Source organism: Eriocheir sinensis, chromosome 30 (genome assembly GCF_024679095.1).
Source record: "Eriocheir sinensis breed Jianghai 21 chromosome 30, ASM2467909v1, whole genome shotgun sequence".
In the NCBI taxonomy this organism is placed as follows: domain Eukaryota; kingdom Metazoa; phylum Arthropoda; class Malacostraca; order Decapoda; family Varunidae; genus Eriocheir; species Eriocheir sinensis.
This window is the reverse complement of record NC_066538.1, coordinates 1,844,168-1,864,813: the sequence shown is the minus strand read 5'-3', so window position 1 is coordinate 1,864,813 and position 20,646 is coordinate 1,844,168. Positions and strand designations below refer to the sequence as shown.

Sequence of the window (20,646 nt, the reverse complement as noted above, 5' to 3'; positions counted from 1 at the left end):
CCCTCACTTGTCTATTAACTAATCCTGGACTTGGCAATTATTATTATTTTCTTTCTCCCCATTTTGAAAGACTAGTGAAGAGGAAATGAAGACTCAGCTGAAACATATAAGAAAACACATATTCTATAATGCGTGAAATTACTCTTCTCCTTTCTTCCAGCCCCACTTTTCCTACAAACATGAATCTTCTGCTCCTTACCTCCTTCCTTTCTCTTCCCTCCAATCCCATTCTTCCTACCAACATGCCAGCCTTCCGCTCCTCACCTCCTCCTTCCCTCCAATCCTATTCTTCCTACAAACATCCCAGTCTTCCGCTCCTTCTCTTTATTCTTCCCTCCTTCCTGGTTTTCAATTATAACTTAACTTTTTTTACATTTTATCGGGAGGATCAAAAATGAGGTTACATACAAAATCACGACCTTTTTAAAACAATATTAACTCTGTATTTGTGTTCTAAGTATTGCCCATCATATTTTTTTTTTCTTATATTTACTAGGAGAATGAATAAGGTCACCCATTAAAATCACACCTTTATTTAAAACAGTATATCTGGTTACTATCATTTTCTCACCTCTTATTTAAAACCTTGAGTCTACTTCTTGTATTTCCGTAGAGAAGAATGAAAGAATTTAGATACATAAAAAAATACATTCTGGTAGACAATGAGGTTTCTTAAGCATAAAAAAACACACATACAAATTCTCACATACATACATTCAGATCCTCTTCCCAGAATCCATAAAGAAGCATTCAAACCCTTACAACGGAATCAACTTCTAGCATCCAGTAATATATTTATAGTTGTGCCAAAACCCTCTCAAAAAACACACATACAAATTCTCACATACATACATTCAGATCCTCTTCCCAGAATCCATAAAGAAGCATTCAAACCCTTACAACGGAATCAACTTCTAGCATCCAGTAATATATTTATAGTCGTGCCAAAACCCTCACAAAAAACACACATACAAATTCTCACATACATACATTCAGATCCTCTTCCCAGAATCCATAAAGAAGCATTCAAACCCTTACAACGGAATCAACTTCTAGCATCCAGTAATATATTTATAGTTGTGCCAAAACCCTCACAAAAAACACACATACACATTCTCACATACATACATTCAGATCCTCTTCCCAGAATCCATAAAGAAGCATTCAAACCCTTAGAACGGAATCAACTTCTAGCATCCAGTAATATATTTATAGTCGTGTCAAAACCCTCTCAAAAAAGACCCCAAACAGAGCCCCTTCAACATTGCCAGACTGTCGTACTCAGCCGTTTATATTTCCCAACATCCTACCCCAAAACTGTCTTCTGGGCTCCAATAACGAAACTCATTTATAGTTATCGTTAAAAGAGCTAGCTTCTGATGTTTCTTGGCAATAGTTAGGCGTCAGAAACTGGTTGGAAAGTTTCGTTTAGTCGGCGCAACATCTGTGGTCATATGCCGGAGAGACAGGATGGGGAAGGAATTATAGAAGGTAACAGATCCCAGGAGACGGGACACGACCCCCGATTAATACTTGGTACCCATTCACTGCTGGGTGGACAGGGGCGTAGGGTATCAGAAGTCAGAAACCAGTAGATACTATGCTCTGGGTACGATAATCTGGCAACAGTGAGGCCCTTTGTATAGAGTAATGTATCTGGAAATGTCAACACACACACATATATATATTATTATTAAGTGTATTGCAAAGGTCTTATGCTATCATACATACATAAAAAGTGACTATAAAAAGTACTTTGCCTAATTTTCTACTTTCCTTCAACAATAATGAAAAAAATAAAAGTACAGCTATCCTTTTTTTGTACTCATTCCTAAAGTAATAATAATAACAGTAATAATAACAATAAAAATAATAATGATGATAATATTAATGGTAAAAATATATGTACTTACCTTTTTATCATTTCTTACTTGCTTTATTTATCTATTTATCTCCTCTTCCTGTTATTCCATTATCTTTCTATACCTCCACTTATTATTTTACTTAATTTCAATGTCCTTTCCCTGTACCTTCATTTTAATTCTTTTACACTTTCATCTAAATACATAATATTCGTAATCTCTTTTCAACTTCCCCTTTTTTTCAATTATCATTTTTTCACTTTCAATTTGCATTACCTAATTTCCTACCGTTCCCTTTACTTAATTTCAATGTCCTTTCCCTGTACCTCTATTTTAATCACCATATCCTTTTACACTTTCATCTAAATACGTAATATTCGTAATCTCTTTTCAACTTCCCCTTTTTTTCAGTTTTAATATTTTCACTTTCATTCAGTATTACCTAATTTCCTACCCTTCCCTTTACTTAACTTCAATGTCCTTTCACCGTACCTCTATTTTAATCATCATATCCTTTTACACTTTCATCTAAATACATAATATTCCAAACCTCTTTTCAACTTCCCCTTTTTTTCAGGTATAATTTTTTCACTTTCATTCAGTATTACCTAATTTCCTACCCTTCCCTTTACTTAATTTCAATGTCCTTTCCATGTACCTTCATTTTAATTCTTTTACACTTTCATCTAAATACATAATATTCGTAATCTCTTTCAACTTCCCCTTTTTTTCAGTTTTAATATTTTCACTTTCATTCAGTATTACCTAATTTCCTACCCTTCCCTTTACTTAACTTCAATGTCCTTTCACCGTACCTTCATTTTAATCATCATATCCTTTTACACTTTCATCTAAATACATATTATTCGTAATCTTTTTCAACTTCCCCTTTTTTTCAGGTATAATTTTTTCACTTTCATTCAGTATTACCTAATTTCCTACCCTTCCCTTTACTTAATTTCAATGTCCTTTCACTGTACCTTCATTTTAATCATCATATCCTTTTACACTTTCATCTAAATAACTAATATTCCAAACCTCTTTACAACTTCCCCTTTTTTTCAGGTATAATTTTTCCACTTTCATTCAGTATTACCTAATTTCCTACCCTTCCCTTTACTTAATTTCAATGTCCTTTCACTGTACCTTCATTTTAATCATCATATCCTTTTACACTTTCATCTAAATAACTAATATTCCAAACCTCTTTTCAACTTCCCCTTTTTTTTCACTTTTATTTCAGTACTACCTAATTTCCTACCCTTCCCTTTACTTAATTTCAATGTCCGTTCACTGTACCTCCAATTAAATCACCATATTCTTCTACACCTTCATCTAGTATTTACAATTTTCCTAACCTCTTTTCATTCACATAATTTACCAGTGGACTTAAATAAACTATACTTTAGGTTACATCTGAACTTTAACTGTGAGTCTGAGTAATATTAATGCTGGATTTAATAAGCACTAGAATCCTTGGTAATTACTTTTAGGTTCTGTCCGAGCAGGGAACGAAAAGGTTATCCGTACGTCGTAGGTCATCCCCATCCTTTAGTAGAAGTCCTCCTCATCTCCAGCATTGTCCGCCTTGCTGTTCTTGATTTGGTCCTGACTCCTGTAGAGCTCGGCGATCTGCGAGGGAGAGCGAGGTCATCATTATCATTAGTCAACCACCTCCACCACTGCCATACCCTCTCCACCCCTACCCAGCTCCGTCACTGTCGCCAACACAACCACCATACCCTCTCCACCACTGTCGCCAACACAACCACCATACCCTCTCCACCACTGTCGCCAACACCACCACATACCCTCTCAACCACTGCCCACCTCCACCACTGTCGCCAACACCACCACCATACCCTCTCAACCACTGTCGCCAACACCACCACATACCCTCTCAACCACTGCACACCTCCATCACTGTTGCCAACACCACCACCATACCCTCTCAACCACTGCCCACCTCCACCACTGTCGCCAACACCCCAGCACCATGCCAACCTACCTGTGAGGCTGAGGTTGCGTTCTCTGGGGTCTTGTCTTCTCTGATCCGCAAAAACCTTGGGAATCTGAGTGAGATGCCCTTCTCCTTATCCACCTGTGAAATGATGGATGGATTAGATATTAGAAACGGATGGACAAGAAGACGGAGATGGTGGAATGATATAGTCTGTTTCATTAGGATATTACAGGTGGCTACACTCCCTCATGCTCTGAATTTTGTGTGGCCAAGAGGCAGCCAATCACCGTGCAGGAAAAGTTAAGTTTGCTTGGCCTAGGAAGCTGCAAAGAACACAAGGTCATAATTCAAAACAAGGTCAGGTCAGGTCATAGGTCAGAGAGACTTACGATGCCCTGGGCGGCCTTGTGCACAGGGGAGATGGAGAGGTCAGCACATTTGATCTCCCACACCTGCACCGCGTCAAACCAGTGATCCGGCGCCACTGCATTGTCAAACCTGCCGGGTGTGTAAACAGGTGAGCTTGGTACACACACACACACACACACACACACACACACACACACACACACACACAGGTCAGCTTAATAACTGTACACACACATGGATAGATAATAATTTACTCCTTAAAATACAAAAAAAAAGGTATCTTACTACACACACACACACACACACACACACACACACACATACAGTTGAGCTTAGTAAACACACACACACACACATACAGTTGAGCTTAGTAAACACACACACACACACACATAGATATAGTTTACTGACCACAAAATACACACACACAAAAAAAAACGTGTTTACTCCACACACACACACACACACAAACACACACATATACAGGTCAGCTTAGTAAATGCGCGCACACACACACACACACACACAGATATAGTTTACTGACCACAAAATACAAAAAAAAAAGTTAAACATTAGCACATAGTTTCCTGGAGTCTAAAGTAAATTAATAAAGTTTGTCAGGTATGTGCAGATAGGCTTAGGAAACACACACATACACACATACACAATATACCACACTTATAGGACAACACAAACCCACCTGTAGTAGGACTTGGGTTTGTCGATGAGGTGTTGCTTGAAGAACTCCGTGTGTTTGGCCAGATCCTCCTCGCTGAAGCCGGTCCCAATCTGGCCCACAAACAAAAATCATAAGTGAAGGGATTTAACTGCACATACAAAGGATCAAGTTTTTGTTTTGTTTTCACAGCGAAGGAGACGGCTCAAGGGCAACAAAAAGTGGAAAAAAAGGCCCGCTACTTGTCGCTCCCATGAAAAAAAAAAAAAAAAAAAAAAAAAAAGAACTGTAAACTATTTATCTATCCTTCCTGTTATTACATTATCTCTCTATATCTCCACTTGTTATTTGCCATATTTCAACTTCCCCTTTTGTTCAGTTATAATTCTTCCACTTTCATTCAGTATTACCTAATTTCCTACCCTTCCCTTTACTTAATTTCAATGCCCTTTCACTGAACCTTCATTTTAATCATCATATTCTTTTACAGTGGAAGAATTTACATGCGAATACACAGAATTAACCCAGTAGCAGCGGGGATCATGTTTCTTGCAGGCCCCTCAAAGCGAGAAAAATGCAAAAAAAATCATCACTCACACAAACCATTTTATAATATATATCAATGCATTTGTGGTCAGTTTATGCATCATCTATTTTGGGGGGTTTATATCATGCCACAAATTTGGTCCGTCGCTGGTACACGGTAAAGCCACAAATTTGGTCCGTTGCTGGTACACGGTAAAGCCACAAATTTGGCCCGTCGCTGCTACATGGTAAAGCCACAAATTTGGCCCGTTGTTGGTACATGGTAAAGCCACAAATTTGGCCCGTCGCTGCTACACGGTAAAGCCACAAATCTGACCTGTCGCTGGTACACGGTAAAGCCACAAATTTGGCCCGTCGCTGGTACACAGTAAAGCCACAAATCTGACCTGTCGCTGGTACACGGTAAAGCCACAAATTTGGTCCGTCGCTGGTACACGGTAAAGCCACAAATTTGGTCCGTCGCTGCTACACGGTAAAGCCACAAATTTGGCCCATCGCTGGTACACGGTAAAGCCACAAATTTGGCCCATCGCTGGTACACGGTAAAGCCACAAATTTGGCCCATCGCTGGTACACGGTAAAGCCACAAATTTGGCCCATCGCTGGTACACGGTAAAGCCACAAATTTGGCCCGTCGCTGCTACCGGGTTAAGCATCAAGTCGATTTTAATTACTGAGACAATACCATGCATGAGTGGGGATGGTAGTGTTGGTATCCTTACCTTACACAGTGACTGGTACTCCTCATTGTCCTCATCGTAGCAGGCCAGCAGGAAGCCCCCATAGTTACCTGCCCTCTTGCCCTTGCCCAGGTAACCCCCGATGACCACGGCGTCAATTGTGTCGCCCACCTGAGACAGAAATGTTAAGTTAATGAGAGATAAGTGTGAAGGAAAGTCAGGCATTGTTAAGATGGAGGTGATGCGCCAGACCAGTCCCCTCTTTAGGCCCGGTATTTCTATTCTCCCCTCTTCCTTATCTTCTCCCTTTCTCCCCTATTCTTATTCTTCTCCCCTTTCCATCTTCCGTACTCTCCCATTTTCTCCTCTTCCTTATCTTCTCCCTATCTCCCCTATTCTTATTCTTCTCCCCTTTCCATCTTCTGTATTCTCCCATTTTCTCCTCTTCCTTATCTTCTCCCTTTCTCCCCTATTCTTATTCTTCTCCCCTTTCCATCTTCCGTACTCTCCCATTTTCTCCTCTTCCTTATCTTCTCCCTTTCTCCCCTTTCCGTTATCTCCCCTTTTTCCCAGTAGCCTATCCCTCTACTTCCATGGGGAGAGAGAAAATGGCTACCCTGTCCGTCACCAAGCCTCATATTTTAGTGATTTTTAAGGCTATTTCAACACTTATTCCCCTGCCATGGCCACCAGGTAAACTATATACACTAATCAACACCTCACCTTTATCATATTGGTGGGAGATGAGGTGCAAAGGAAATAATTGAGGTTTTAAAATAAGGTTCTGAGAGAGGGAGCGAGAAAATGGCCAGCCTGTCGCTCTACTACCACAAGAAACACTGAACATATTGTATTAACCAAGAAACTGATTAATTCATAAAATAATAAGAGTCACAGGTACTAATTAGTGTGTTAAGTACTGACCCCGTCCAGGTAATCCTTCTTCAGCTTGAGCCAGTTCCGGGAGCGCTTGGCTATCTCGTACGTTGCCTCCACGTCCAGCGTCTTCACCATCAGACCCTCGCAGTTACCTGGTGACGAGGGTGATGTTGTTAATATATATGGCTGGAGTTAATAGGGTATAATAGATTGTCCTTTTTGTTCTTGTAGGGGACTGAATAGATTGCCGACACAATTACTTAATGAGACTGGAGTGTCAAAAGGGTGTCTCCTATGCTGTAAGAAAAGAAGAAAAAGAAAAACTATATACCTGTTGAAAAATGAAGAAAAAAAGAATGCTGAAAGAGTGGAGAAAAGTATAAAAACAAAACAAGAAAACTGCGTGTTGAAAAAGTAAGTAAAAAGTAAATAAATAGACAAAAATCTGAATCCTGAAAAAGTAAATAATAAAAAAAAATAAAAATAAAAAAAAAATAAAAATCTGAAAAAAAAAAGCTGAAAAAAGTATAAGAAAGCAAAAGAAAAAGTACATATAAAAGGATCACCACCACCCCTTACCTTTAATGGACTCCTCCAGGAACTCCTCAATGTCCTCGGTGTTGGTGGCGTCCATGCTCTGCGCAAACATGAACTCGCCCTCAACCTCCGTGAAGTTCTCCCGCAGCAGCTGCCGGCGCCGCTCGAAAGGCTCGCGCACCAGCGGCTCCCCATTGAGGTACAGCAGGTCGAAGGGGAACACACACACCTGTACCGTGATCTCGCTCTCGTGCGCATCCTGGGGGTAGGGAAGAAGGGGTGTTCGATCGGCATTATAAGATACTTTCGCTACTAACATCGGCTATTTCTAAAGGTCAAAGAGGGGGTCAATCAGATACTAATGAGTGTTTTTATAGGTTCACAGTACAGAGGGAGGGTCACACTACCACCAGGGTCATAAAGCTACCCCTGGAAATGCCCATAACTCTCTAACCATCTCTAAATCTTTATCCAACTACCTTCTCCTTCTCCTCCTCCTTACTTATCTAGCACTGACATCCCCTCACCTACCTTCTTTTTCCTCGTGCTCAGGACTTGGAAGGGGAGGATGCGCTTCTTCTCCCTGTCGTAAGCCACCGCCTCCGAGTCGATCACGCACGACTTGACGTCCTTGCCGACTCCGTTCTTGAAGCGCGCGATGATGTCCGGGTACTTGGAGGTGTTGTCTTCCTGGTTCCGGCTGTAGATGTTGATGGTCCCGTCTTCCTTCAGGTGGATCTGCGGACGAGGGCGAGAACGGGTGATGAAGATGAAGAGGGAGAAGAAGGGATAAGAGAATGAAAGGAAGAGAAAAAGGAAAGAGTAGAGAGGAAACAGGTGAATTGGAGGAGAAATAAATGAAAAGATGAAGGTTAAAAAGAAGGAAGAGGAGGATAGAGAATAAAAAGGAGAGAAAAAGGAAGGAGTAGAGAGGAAACAGAAGGGAATGAAAACAGAAGAAGGGGAGAACGTGTGAATTGGATGAGAAGTAGATGAAAAAGATGAAGAAAAAGAAGGAACAGGAGAGAATAGAGAATGAAAGGAAGAGGAAAACAGAACAAGGAGGAGAGGAAACAGAAGAGGATGAACAGGGAAAAAAGAAAGTGGAATGAGAGAAGAAGAAACAGATGGAGAAGAGGAAAGAGGAGAATGGAGAAAAATAAAAGAATAAGGAAAAAACAAAGGAGGAGGAGAGAAAAAGGAGGAAAAATGAGAAGAAGAAATAGATGAAGAATAGGATGGAAAGATGGAAGCAGAGAAGGATAAAGAATAGTAGAAAATTGAGTATATATTAAAACAGAAAATAGGACAGAAATAAAAAGGAAAAAAAAATAAATAAATAAAGTCGAGAAAATCATAAAAACATCACCAAATCCACCTCCCACTCATTCCACCTCATCCACCCACCCCCCTCGCCATCCACACCCCACACCACCTCCTCCTCACCTGCGCTCGCTCTCCGTCGTACTTAAACTCGCAGGTGAACTTGGCATTCTCGAAGCGCTTGAGCACCTCAGAGACGCCCGTCGTGGGATGCGCCAACATGGGCTTCAGGGGTACGCCGGGGGTGAGGCAGCAGTGGTTGGGCAGCTCCTTCAGCCCCTCCTTCAGCAGCACGGGGATGATCTTGTCGTAGGAGGGGAACTCGCTGGAAGGAGGCGAAGGAGTGGGAAATGAGGTGTAATTTATTTATTTATTTATTTTTCATTCTAAGTGAGGAAATAAAGTTAATGAAAAGATAAATGAGATGAACAGAAAATTAAGCTTGTGAGGAAATGAATGAACAACACACACACACACACACACACACACACACACACACACACACACACACGGATGAGGTAGAGAGATGAGGGACTTCACTAGCGTTCTAAGCGGGGAAATAAGTTAACGTAGAAAAGATAAATGAGATGTTCCCTTTCCTTCCTTCCTTCCTCCCTTTCATCCTCCTTTTCCTTCCTTCCTTCTTCTTCTTGTTCAAAATTCAAATCATCTTTCTTATCCTTTTGTTTTCTCTCTCTCTCTTCTTTTCTTTCTTCTTCCACACACACACACACACACACACACACACACACACACACAAGCCACCCACCAATAAGTCGTCTTGAGAATAAGCGCATACTCATCCACCTCAGCCTTCACCTTCTCTGCGCTCCTGCCGGCACCAGCGTCCAGGACCTCAGGCGGGTAGTCCTGGCCTGGGGGGGTGAGGAAACATGCCTGCGCTATGGCCTGGGGGGGAAGGGAGGGAACGGAGAGTTAGGGGATAGAGAGGGAGATTGGGTTAGTGTGTGAATGACGGAGGGAGAGAAAAAATGGAATAATGTTTGGGTTATCGATAGAATTGCTTAGTTATGTCTATCTATTATAAACTCTGTCCTTCCTCCTTTCTCCCTCCTTCTCTCCATTCCCTTTTTCTTCCTCCCTCTCTCGGCCTTACCCTCCTCCTCCTATTTCCTCCCTTTCCACCTCCCTCCTTCCTTCTTCCTTCTCTCCATTCCCTTTTTCTTCCTCCCTCTCTCGGCCTCACCCTCCTCCTCCTTCCTCCTCCTATTTCCTCCCTTTCCACCTCCCTCCTTCCTTCTTCCTTCTCTCCATTCCCTTTTTTCTTCCTCCCTCTCTCGGCCTCACCCTCCTCCTCCTTCCTCCTCCTTTTCCTTAATCATGTCTATTTATGATTACCTCCCTCCTTCCTTCCTCCTTCTCTCCATTCCCTTTTTTCTTCCTCCCTCTCCCAGCCTCACCCCACTATTCCTTCCTCCTCCTTTCCCTCCCTCTCTCTCTTCCTTCTTCTTCCTCCCCTTACCCTGTTTTTCTCCCTTTCCTCCCTGTCTTTTCATCTTCCTCTTCCTCCTCCCTTCCTTAACTCTCTCCACTCCCTTTTTCTCTCCCCTTTCTCTTCTCTCCACCATCCTGTCTCTTCTTCCTTCACTTCCTCCCTGTCTCCTTCTCTCTCCCTATCTCCACCATTCTTCCTTCCTCCCATGCTCTTTCTCCCTCCTTCTCTCCATCCCTTTATTCTTCCTCCCTTCCCTTCCCTCTCTCAGCCTCACCCTACTCTCCCTTCCTCCTCCTCCCTCTCTCTACCACTCCCTACCCTTCTCACCTGCAAGACCGACTGTTCCGCCAAGCCCACGCGCAGCTTTCCACCGAGCGAGCGGATGAGATACTTGGCCTCACAGTATCGGCAGGCTACATACATGCCCTTAACCATGTCGATCTTCTTGGTCTGGGACTGGAAACGGGGGAATGGGTCAATGAGTTAAGGGGAGATGAGGCATGGGGCTGAAGGGACATAGGGAAAAGGGAAACGGTTAGGTTGAAGAAATGGGGGAGGATATCAGATTAACAGTTTTGCATCTTGATTTTCTTGGTTAGGGAATGCTGGAAATGGGAAACAGAGAGACTGGTTGTGGGCGAAGCAACAGGAGAATGATGAGTCTAATAGTGATGGATAATATGTACAATAGCAGTTGGTCTCTATTCTTTCTCTAGGACTGGAAAATGGAGAAAAGAAATAATTGTCAAGGAATAGCCCTTCCCTCCATTCACAATCAACACTCTTTTTCTCATTCCAAAACACTCCCTTAACCTCCTCATTTCCCCCCAAAAAAGCCCCCCATCTCAATCCAAAATGCCCCCTTAACCTCCTCATTTCCCTCCAAAAAAGCCCCCAATCTCATTCCAAAACGCCCCCTTAACCTCCTCATTCCCCCCATCTCATTCCAAAATGCCCCCTTAATCTCCTCATTTCCAAAAAAGCCCCCAATCTCATTCCAAAATGCCCCCTTAACCTCCTCATTCCCCCCCCATCTCATTCCAAAATGCCCCCCTTAATCTCCTCATTTCCAAAAAAGCCCCCTATCTCATTCCAAAATGCCCCCTTAACCTCCTCCCACCAATTCAAAACCACCACTCCCTTTCTCCTTCCCCCCAAAATTCCAACCCCCTTCCTTCCCACTCTCCCCCACCAAACAGCCCTACATAACCCACCGCATGCCCTGTCATCAGCGCAATCTCCTTCAGCTTATGGAAGACGCCCGGCACGGTGAGCTTGGCGGGCTGTATCATGACCCGCTGGTTGGAGCGCGACATCTCCGCAACCACCCCAAGGTCACCCAGCCTCTCCGCATCCGCCTTGATCTTGTCGGCGCTGCGTCCGGATGCCTGGGCAATGGCACGGATGAGGATGGTGGGCCCGATTCTGAGCTCCAAGCCTGGGTGTGAAGGGAGATGGGTGAGTTAGTTTTAATTTTTTACAAGAGACAGCTCAAGGGCAACAAAAAGAGTGTAGAAAAATAAAAGCCTGCTACTCACCGCTCCCACAACAGACAAAAGTAAAGTGTGTCCAAAAGAGAGGTCAATTTCGGGTGGAGAGGTGTTTTGATAGTTAGGTTAGGTTAGGTTAAATTTCTTCCCTTTCAAGTTTTTTACTTTTTTTTTAACTTTTTGCTCATCGTTCCCTCTCTTCCCCTTCCCTTCTTCCTTCCCTCCTCCTCTAAAATTTTTCCTCCTTTTCTCCGTCCTTTCCTCATTCACTTTCTTCCTTCGCTCTGTCTATAACTTTTCCTCCTTCTCTCCTTCCTTTCCTTATTCACTTTCTTCCTTCCCTCCTTCTCTAAAACTTCTCCTCCTTTCCTCCTTCCCCCTCTCTCTATAACTTTTCCTCCTTCTCTCCTTCCTTTCTTTATTCACTTTCTTCCTTCCCTCTCTCTCTAAAACTTTTCCTCCTTTCCTCCTTCACTTTCTTCCTTCCCCCTCTCTCTAAAACTTTTCCTCCTTTTCTCATTAACTTTCTTCCTTCCCTCTTTCACTCTCTTTTGTCTCTCATACTCAACCTTCCTCCTTCCTCTCCTCTCTTTTTCCCTCCTTTCATCTCCCTCTCCCTGTTCTTAAATCCACTCCTCTACCAAGTCCTTTCCCGTCTTTAATCTCCCTTCCCCAAATAACTCTCCCTTCTTTCATCAACCTCTCTCTCAAGCCCTCCCCCTCCCTCCAGCCTCCCTCTCACCTTCAAAAGCGGGCGCCACCTTGTTCAGACACAGGTACACGCAGAAGAGCAGGTCATCAGGGGACAGGACAATGACGGAACGCAGGAAGTTGGCAAGGATCTCCACCATCTTCAGGCGGCCGCTGGTCTCCTCTATCGCCTCAAGGGTCTTCGCCAGGGCCAGGTACGGCACTCTGAAGGGGGAGGAGGCATAAAATCAGCAAGTTCAGAGGAGCAGTCACCATGAAAGTACCGATAGAAGACTGATGCAACACTGTGGTGGAATTTGAGAGGTCGAAGACTGTCAGTAATATGAGAGGAGTTGATGAGACGAAGAGCCTTAGGGACATTTCACCGCCTAAGAACACATATTTGACAAGGCTTTCATAGGTGTTGTGGGCATTTCCAGAAGTAGTTTTATGACCCTGGTGGTAGTTTGACCCTTCTTCTGTACCATGAACCTAAAGAAACACATATTTGACAAGGCTTTCATAGGTGTTGTGGGCATTTCCAGAAGTAGTTTTATGACCCTGGTGGTAGTTTGACCCTTCTTCTGTACCATGAACCTAAAGAAACACATATTTGACAAGGCTTTCATAGGTGTTGTGGGCATTTCCAGAAGTAGTTTTATGACCCTGGTGGTAGTGTGACCCTTCTTCTGGACCATGAACCTAAAGAAACACTCATTAGAACCCGATTAATCCCCTCTTTGACCTTTTGAAATAGTTGATGTGAGAAGCGAAATTGTCTTAAAATACCAACCTTAAGACACATGAGATGCATACTCCATACAAGGGCGGACAAGGCCCCTGTATATGGACAGCATGGGCGGGGGGAAGAGAAATGGCAGAGATGACACAGAACGCCCAACCTTGAGGAAACTGATTTAGCAAGAGATACTTACTTTTGTCCCTTAGTCCAGAAGGCGTCATCTATCGGGTGGTAGTTTCCTTTTCTGGGGTTATAATCGGCCCCGGCGTCACTCCCCGATGACCCCGACATTCTCGCGGCAAAGGGATTAACGAGAGTCTTCTTTGGCCCTTCCTCCTTCTTCAGCGTCTTCTTCTCCTCCTCTTCCTCTTCTTTTTCCTTTTTTGGGGTGATTTTTGAGGTGTTTTCCTTGTCTTTTTCCTCCTTTTCCTCCTCCTCCTTCATTTCCTTTTTCGTTTTCCTCCCTTTTCCTTTCTTCTCCTCCTCCTCCTTCTCTTCCTTTCCCTTCTTTCCTCTTCCCTTCTTCTTCTCTTCCTCCTTCTTTGTCTTTGGGGATTTCTTCATTGCTTTCTTCCCTCCTCCTCCTCCTTCTTCCTCTTCCTCCTCCTCCTCCTCCTCCTCCTCCTTTACTTTCTTTCCTTTTCCCTTCTTCTTCTCTTCCTCCTTCTTTGTCTTCGGGAATTCCTTCACTGCTTTTTTCTTCCCTCCTCCTCCTCCTCCTCCACCTCCTTCTTCTTCCTCCTCCTCTTCCTCTTCCGACTCCCACTCCATTTTGATGCGTGAGACTGCATTTTCTCCTCCTCCTCCTCCTCTTCCTCTTCCCTCCCTCTGTTTCTTCTGTGGTGATGTGGAGTGCTCCTCTTCCTCTTCCACTTCCATCTTCTCCTCCTCTTCTTCTAATTCCTCCTTCTTCTCCTTGGGTTTGCTCTTGCTGACAGCTGGAAAAAGAAGAGGAGGAGGAGGAGGAGGAGGAGGAAGGCAAGTTTTATAAAGAGGAGGAAGAGGAAGGAAAGTTGGAGAAGAAGAAGAACAAGAGAAGAAAGAAGAGAAAGAAAAGGAGGAGAAGAAGAAGAAGAAGAAGAAAAGAAGAAAAAATTTAATTATATAAGAAGGAATGGAACAGTACCTCTTAAAATATGCCTCAAAAAATTCACTAATAATAATAATAATAATAATAATAATAATAATAATAATAAAAATAACAACAACTTACTGAAGAAACTATGAATGGACGCTGGTTTTGGTCTTTGCGCCGGTGATGTTTTCTTCTCTTTTCCTCCTTTTTCTTCCTTGTCTTCCTCCTCCTCCTCCTTCTTCTCCACCTCTTCCTCCTCGCTATCAGACTCAATCAACTTCTTCCTTGTTCTCCTTTGTTTGGGGGTTCTGTCTTCCTTGTCTTCCTCCTTCTTCTCTTCCTTCTTCTGTTTCTTCGTTCCATTTGCCGGACTTTCTTCCATGCCTCCACTTTTCCTCTTCTGGGCTAAAAAAAAAAAAATAAATAAATAAATAAATAAAAAAAAATTGTGGGATAACTATTAATTCTCTCTCTCTCTCTCTCTCAGCTGTTACTTTTTGATACAGTAAAAAAATAATCAAAAAAGGAAGAAAAGAAGAAGTTGAAGTTGAAGAAAAAAAAAGAGGAAGAAAAGGAAGAGAAAAAAAGGAACAAACTGGATAACAAAGAGGAAGAAATCAAGAGGAGGAGAAGGAAGAGGACAAAAAGGAATGAGAAAGAAAAGGAAAAAGAAGAATACATAAAAAAGGGGAAAGTAAGAGGGAAAAACGAGGAAAACAAGAGGAAAAAGAAGAAACTGGATAACAAAGAGGAAATAGCAAGAGGAAGAAATCAAGAGGAGGAGGAGGAAAAGGACAAAAAGGAATGAGAAAAAAATGGAAAAGAAAAATACAAAAAAAAGGGGAAAGTAAGAGGAAAAAAGAGGAAAACAAGAGGAAAAAGAGAAAAAAGAAATAAAGAGGAGTAGGAAGAGGACAAAAAGGAATGAGAAAAAAAGGAAAAAGAAAAATACAAAAAAAAGGGGAAAGTAAGAGGAAAAAGGATGAAAACAAGAGGAAAAAGAAGAGGAAGAGGAGCATACCTGTTTTCCTCGAGGGTGGGGAAAAAAAAAATACAAAAAAGGGGAAAGTAAGAGGAAAAGGGATGAAAACAAGAGGAAAAAGAAGAGGAATAAAGAGGAGCGTACCTGTTTTCCTTAAGGGCGGGACAGTCTCGGGAGTGAATCCGGGAGACTTCCCAAGAGGAGCCTGCAACTCTTTCTTGGGGGTGATGAAGGAAGAGGAAGGATGCCCACCCATCTCCTCTTCCTCCCCCTTCTTCCTCTTATCCTCACCAGCTTCCTTCTTCTCCCTCTTCTCATCTTCCTCCACTTCCATCTTCTCTTCCTCTGTCATCTTCCCATTCTCCATTTTCGTTGTTTCCGTTTTCTTACCTTTTGGGGTCTTTCCTTCCTTCTTTGGTGTTTTTTCCTTCTTCTCATTCTTCCCTTTTCCCTTCTTTCCATCTGGTGTTTCCTTGGGGGTATTGTTGGATTTTACATTTTCCTTTTCCTCCTCCGCCTTTTCTTCATTTTCTTCTTCTTCCTTTTTGTCAAATCTCCACTGGTCCAGCTTCTTGCGTGTACTGCTCTCGATTCCTTTAACTCCTTTGGTTCTCTCCTCCACGTCGCTGAAAGGAAGAGAGAATCTGAATATTACAAGTAGATTAGATTCGTATTTATTAAACTTTGCCGTAACAGAAAAAATAATATCTGGAATGAGAGAAAAGAGAGAAGAATCTGAATATTACAAGTAGATTAGATTCGTATTTATTAAACTTTGCCGTAACAGAAAAAATAATATCTGGAACGAGAGAATAGAGAGAAGAATCTGAATATTACAAGTAGATTAGATTTGTATTTATTAAACTTTGCTGTAACAGAAAAAAAATATATCTAGAACGAGAGAATAGAGAGAAGAATCTGAATATTACAAGGAGATTAGATTCGTATTTATTAAGGCAACTCTGACCCCATTTCCCTTAAATTTTAGAGTAGCCCCCCTTAAACCTCATCCCCAGCAACCATAACCCCATTTTCTTCCTGTACCTCTTCCATTAAACCATTGTTCTTCTTTCTATTAACATCCCCTAACTGAAAACAAAGTCCTAACTCTTATTTATTTATCTCAAGAATAAGTAAATGTATATGTTTTAATTTTAAGGCAACCCCCCCTTAAACTGTGCCGTAACAGAAAGAATAATATATAGAATTAATGTTACTCTCTCTCTCATGCCCGTTTTCTTTACCTCCTCCTCCTTTTTTACATTAGATAAGATTATTATTCATCAACTTTAAGAGTATAGAGAAGAAAATAATACAATGAATACGTTTTACTCACACCCATTCTTAATCACCATCACCTTCTCTTTACGATTTTTTTTACAACAAAGGAGACAGCTCAAGGGCACAAAAAAAATTAAACAATAATAAAAAAAAGCCCGCTACTCGCTGCTCCCAAAAAGAATCATAAGAGGTGGCCGAAAGAGTGGTCAAAATTGCATTATCATCTATTAACCCGGTACCAGCGACGGGCCAAATTAAGAAGAAGAAGAGGAAAAAAGAAGAAGATGAAGAAGAAGAAGAAGAAGAAGGAAGAAGAAAAAGAAGTTTGTGGCTTTACCGTGTACCAGTGACGGGCCAAATTTTTGCCATGATATAAACCCCCCAAAATAGATGATGCATAAACAGATCACAAATACGTTAATATATATTATGAAATGGTTTGTGTGAGTGATGATTTTTTCTCATTATTCTCACTTAGAGGAGCCTTTAAGAAACATGATCCCCGCAGCTACCGGGTTAAAAGGAAAAGACTAAGATGAATACGTTGAATGTAACTTTTCCTCACCCATTCTTCTTCACCTCTACCTCCTCCTCCTCCTCCTCCTCATCCTGCTCCTGTTCACTTTCACTGTCACTCTCAATTATGCGACTCCTCCTGTTCACTTTCCGCTTCACGGGCGACTCTTTGGCAACAGCGGCGGCGGTCCTGTTGGGGAGAATACGAGTTTTTAATGAACTGAAATAAAAAGACTTAATGCTTTAATATAATATGCTCTTGATTAAAGTAAAAACAAGACTCAAAATAAATATAGAAGTACAAAGACACATAAAAGATAGAAAAGCGCTTAGTTCCAGATATCATCCCAACACTGTCGCCCGCAAGCCCTGGAACAACTTGCCTCCTGCCTCCACCACCTGCATTGCTACTGCTGCCCTCAGCCTCTCCTGCGCCGGCTGCCTTGGCAGAGAAGAATGACCTGGAACACAAAAAGTGGGAAGAGTTACAGAAATCTTGTAATGGGGGGGGTCAAGGTTATTGTGTCAAATAAGTAAAAAAAAAAAAAAAAAAAAAATCATGGGTTACTCAGAAAAGCATCATAGGGGATTAATGAAGAGAAGGTAGCCTACTAATTTTGAGACACTGATTATTTCAATTATTTCTGGGCGAGGTATGATGATTTTTATACTGGGGAAAGCTTTATTTTCCAGAAATCACTAAATGATTGACTTATTCAATGCCTGAGGAGCACGGCAGCCGCCCCACTCTCACCTGTCATCACCCGCCCCCACCGCCGCCCTGCCCCACCGGTCATCACCCGCCCCACCAGTCATCACCCGCCCCACCGCCGCCCTGCCCCACCCGTCATCACCGGCCAGCGTATTGGACAACCCCCACCACTGCCCCACCCCACTCCATCCCACGCAGTCTATTTCCGCCAGCCCACACCACATGCTGAATAAATCTTAACTAACCTAACCTAATATAACCTATTTAACACGAGGGAATCACCCCCTTTGACCCCCAACTGAGGAGCTTCGCCTTTCTCACCCCCCCACCCCTTGTATTTTCATTTTTTGGAAGTCATTTGTTACTCCACTCCTCTTCTTCTTCTTTGTTGGTTCCGTTTCAGCTTTGGATCGCTGCTCAGGTCCCTCCGTCTTCTATTCTTGTGTGAGTCTTTCCTTTAGTCCAGCACTTGACCAGATAAGTTTTCATGTGTCTCACTGTCGATCTGTCTATGTTCATGTCTCCTGTCAGTCCTAGCACTGTTCTAATACCCATGTCGTCATTCTCACTCCATTCAGGTACCATAAAGAATCTATATATTTCTTTTACAGCAGAGGAGACAGCTCAAGGGCAAAAGAAAGAAGGAAACAATAATGAAAAAAAGACCACTATTCGCTGCTCCCATAAAAAGCACAGAGGAGTGGCCGAAAGATAGGTCAATTTCAGGAGGAGAGGTGTCCTGATACCGATAATGTATTTTAACTTTGCAAGAGGTGGCTGACCCTTCTTCAACATTATCTGCATCATATTTATTTTTTTCCAATCCTCAATCAGTTCTCTAGATAAGGCCAAAGATAAGTGATAGGAAAATGTCATCACACAGCTGACAGGAGGAAAAAGGGAATGAAAGGGGGAAGGGGGCTCTCTCAGGTGCTGTTAAAACATACCCTTTGGCATACATAAGATATCATTGGCTGCCCAACTTTATAACCTAAGGAGGCTTACCCGCCCTCGCCCCTCCCCAAGATAAAACATATACAAAAATGCATTTCAATAATAATTCTTTCATGCCCTCCCCACTAACAGGTGTTTTAATTTTGTTGAAGGGGACAGGAATTTTATCTGTTATTCCTTATCACTTGTAGACGCAGTAATGTTTGATGCGCCGGTAAAGCTAGAGTAAGACAACAGTATGCGATGCCTTGGAAAAGCGAGGGTAAATCTTAGGAATAGCGGCTCCTAGCGGGTGAGCGTTTAGGGCACGGTGGTGGTAATTACAACATTTCTAGCACGTACGACAGGGTTTTGACAAGCGGACAGGCGTGTTTATGTCACAAGGGGTGTATTTTTCCACGCTGGCCAAACGATTTCTTCTAAGTCGATGAGTGATGAGACTGCGAGCTCCGGGGTGAAGAAAGGGAAGAGCCCGCGCGGAAAAATACACCCTTGTGACATAAACACGCCTGTCTGCTTGTCAAAACCCCGTCGAACGTACTAGAAATGTTGTAATTACCACCACACCGTGCCCTAAACATGCACCCACTACGAGCCGCTATTCCTAAGACTTACCAAAGCTAGTAATGCCGTGGGAGCAATATTGGAGGTGCGTAGCGATTCTCCATATTTACCGCTCCCCCGACCAACCCCCCCGATTTCCCACGGGTACCCCAAGATCGTTAAGGGAAGGGGATTAGGGCTTTTTCTCAACTTTCAAGTACTTGCGCCTTCATGTTATGGTTGAGGGACATGGATTTCGTCCGTCAACTATAATATGGAGGCGAAATATCGTTTTTTTGGAGGCGCGGAGTCAATCTCCATTACTTAAAGCTATTATTATGCGTGTTAAGCACCTGATGGCTGCCCTGCGTATTAATATCCAGACCCAGGTTTCAACATGTCCCACTGGCCTTGTGTCGGGGTAAAGAGATCTCGGTAAATGTTCAGAGAGTTGCCCATCTCACTGTGGTACTTCCCATGAGTTAGATGTCATTATTCTATGCATTTTGAACCCCATATATATGCATCGCAAATTGATAGAAACGCTGCTATAGATTTTTTTAAGAGTTAGTGGGTTTTTGGGGCAACTCTGAACATTTACCGAGATCTCTCCCGTCACAGCCTCACACGTTACGGAGATGAGCACTAAGACCACGCGCAGAAACAGAATATACCCCCAACCTTACCCCTTAGCCCCCATAATAATAATAATAGTAATAATAATGGTTGTCAGGCAGGAAACAAACCCTTCCCGCTAGCGATGTGACATGGCGTAACCCTTCCCTCTACCCTACCTCACTACAGCCCTGCCCGCCCTTACCACAGGACTCCACGGCCACTTATATAGTCACCTCGAACTCCTAGGCACTTAAACAGGCCGGCACTGGCACTTAAATACACTTACAAGATCGACTTCTGTACCATTGCCGTTGTTTCCCGCGCTATTGAACTTAATCTTGATGTCACAGGTGGCGTTGGCGACTTCACTGACAGGCGGGCAAACCATTAAATTTTTAGTCCTATTTTGCTTTATTTAAGGTAGACAGGTAGTTAATTAGGTACTTAAACCACACGAAAATGTATTAAAGTTCTATATTGAGACTTTTGTATTTATTTAATGGTAAAAAAAAATTGATCATTAGGCATTAGGCATTCCTTACCTACGTAGTCATCGATTAAGGCAGACAGATGGATAATTACTCATTCAGATCACTTAAAAACAAGTTAAAGTAGCATATTCAGACAATCATCTCCAGTAGCAGGTAAAAACAGGTCCTCGCAGGGGTCAACACGCGACTTTCTGGGCTACTTTGGAATATTGTTCGGTTAATATATAAATGACTGTCTACTAATGTGTGTGTGTGTGTTTG

The 20,646-nt window shown here is 42.6% G+C and overlaps 1 protein-coding gene and 1 long non-coding RNA gene across 6 annotated transcripts; both read right to left on the bottom strand.

Moving 5' to 3' along the window:
- Positions 1-517: 517 nt before the first annotated feature.
- LOC127005427 (uncharacterized) lies at positions 518-2,823 on the bottom strand. Of its 4 annotated transcripts, none has more exons than XR_007758515.1 (3): positions 2,678-2,823; positions 2,355-2,520; positions 518-2,188 (listed from the first exon to the last, which is right to left on the bottom strand). It is a non-coding gene; the product is annotated as an uncharacterized LOC127005427 (long non-coding RNA). The 4 variants fall into 4 exon arrangements; XR_007758516.1 differs by having other exon boundaries at positions 518-2,246; positions 2,413-2,470; positions 2,628-2,774; XR_007758514.1 differs by having other exon boundaries at positions 518-2,138; positions 2,305-2,470; positions 2,628-2,735.
- Positions 2,824-3,391: 568 nt separating this feature from the next.
- Positions 3,392-20,269, bottom strand: LOC127005425 (DNA ligase 1-like). Of its 2 annotated transcripts, none has more exons than XM_050874265.1 (19): positions 20,181-20,269; positions 17,451-17,528; positions 17,117-17,257; positions 15,415-15,896; positions 14,427-14,693; positions 13,407-14,151; positions 12,524-12,696; positions 11,506-11,729; positions 10,619-10,747; positions 9,605-9,744; positions 8,959-9,160; positions 8,044-8,250; positions 7,555-7,771; positions 7,021-7,127; positions 6,139-6,267; positions 4,895-4,983; positions 4,215-4,323; positions 3,871-3,963; positions 3,392-3,494 (listed from the first exon to the last, which is right to left on the bottom strand). In XM_050874265.1, the coding sequence occupies exons 1-19, from the start codon at positions 20,198-20,200 to the stop codon at positions 3,414-3,416; spliced, it is 3,633 nt and encodes a 1,210-aa protein (XP_050730222.1). In that variant the 5' UTR covers positions 20,201-20,269; the 3' UTR covers positions 3,392-3,413. The 2 variants fall into 2 exon arrangements, with proteins under 2 accessions (XP_050730222.1, XP_050730223.1); XM_050874266.1 differs by having other exon boundaries at positions 15,661-15,896.
- Between the last annotated feature and the right edge of the window lie 377 nt (positions 20,270-20,646).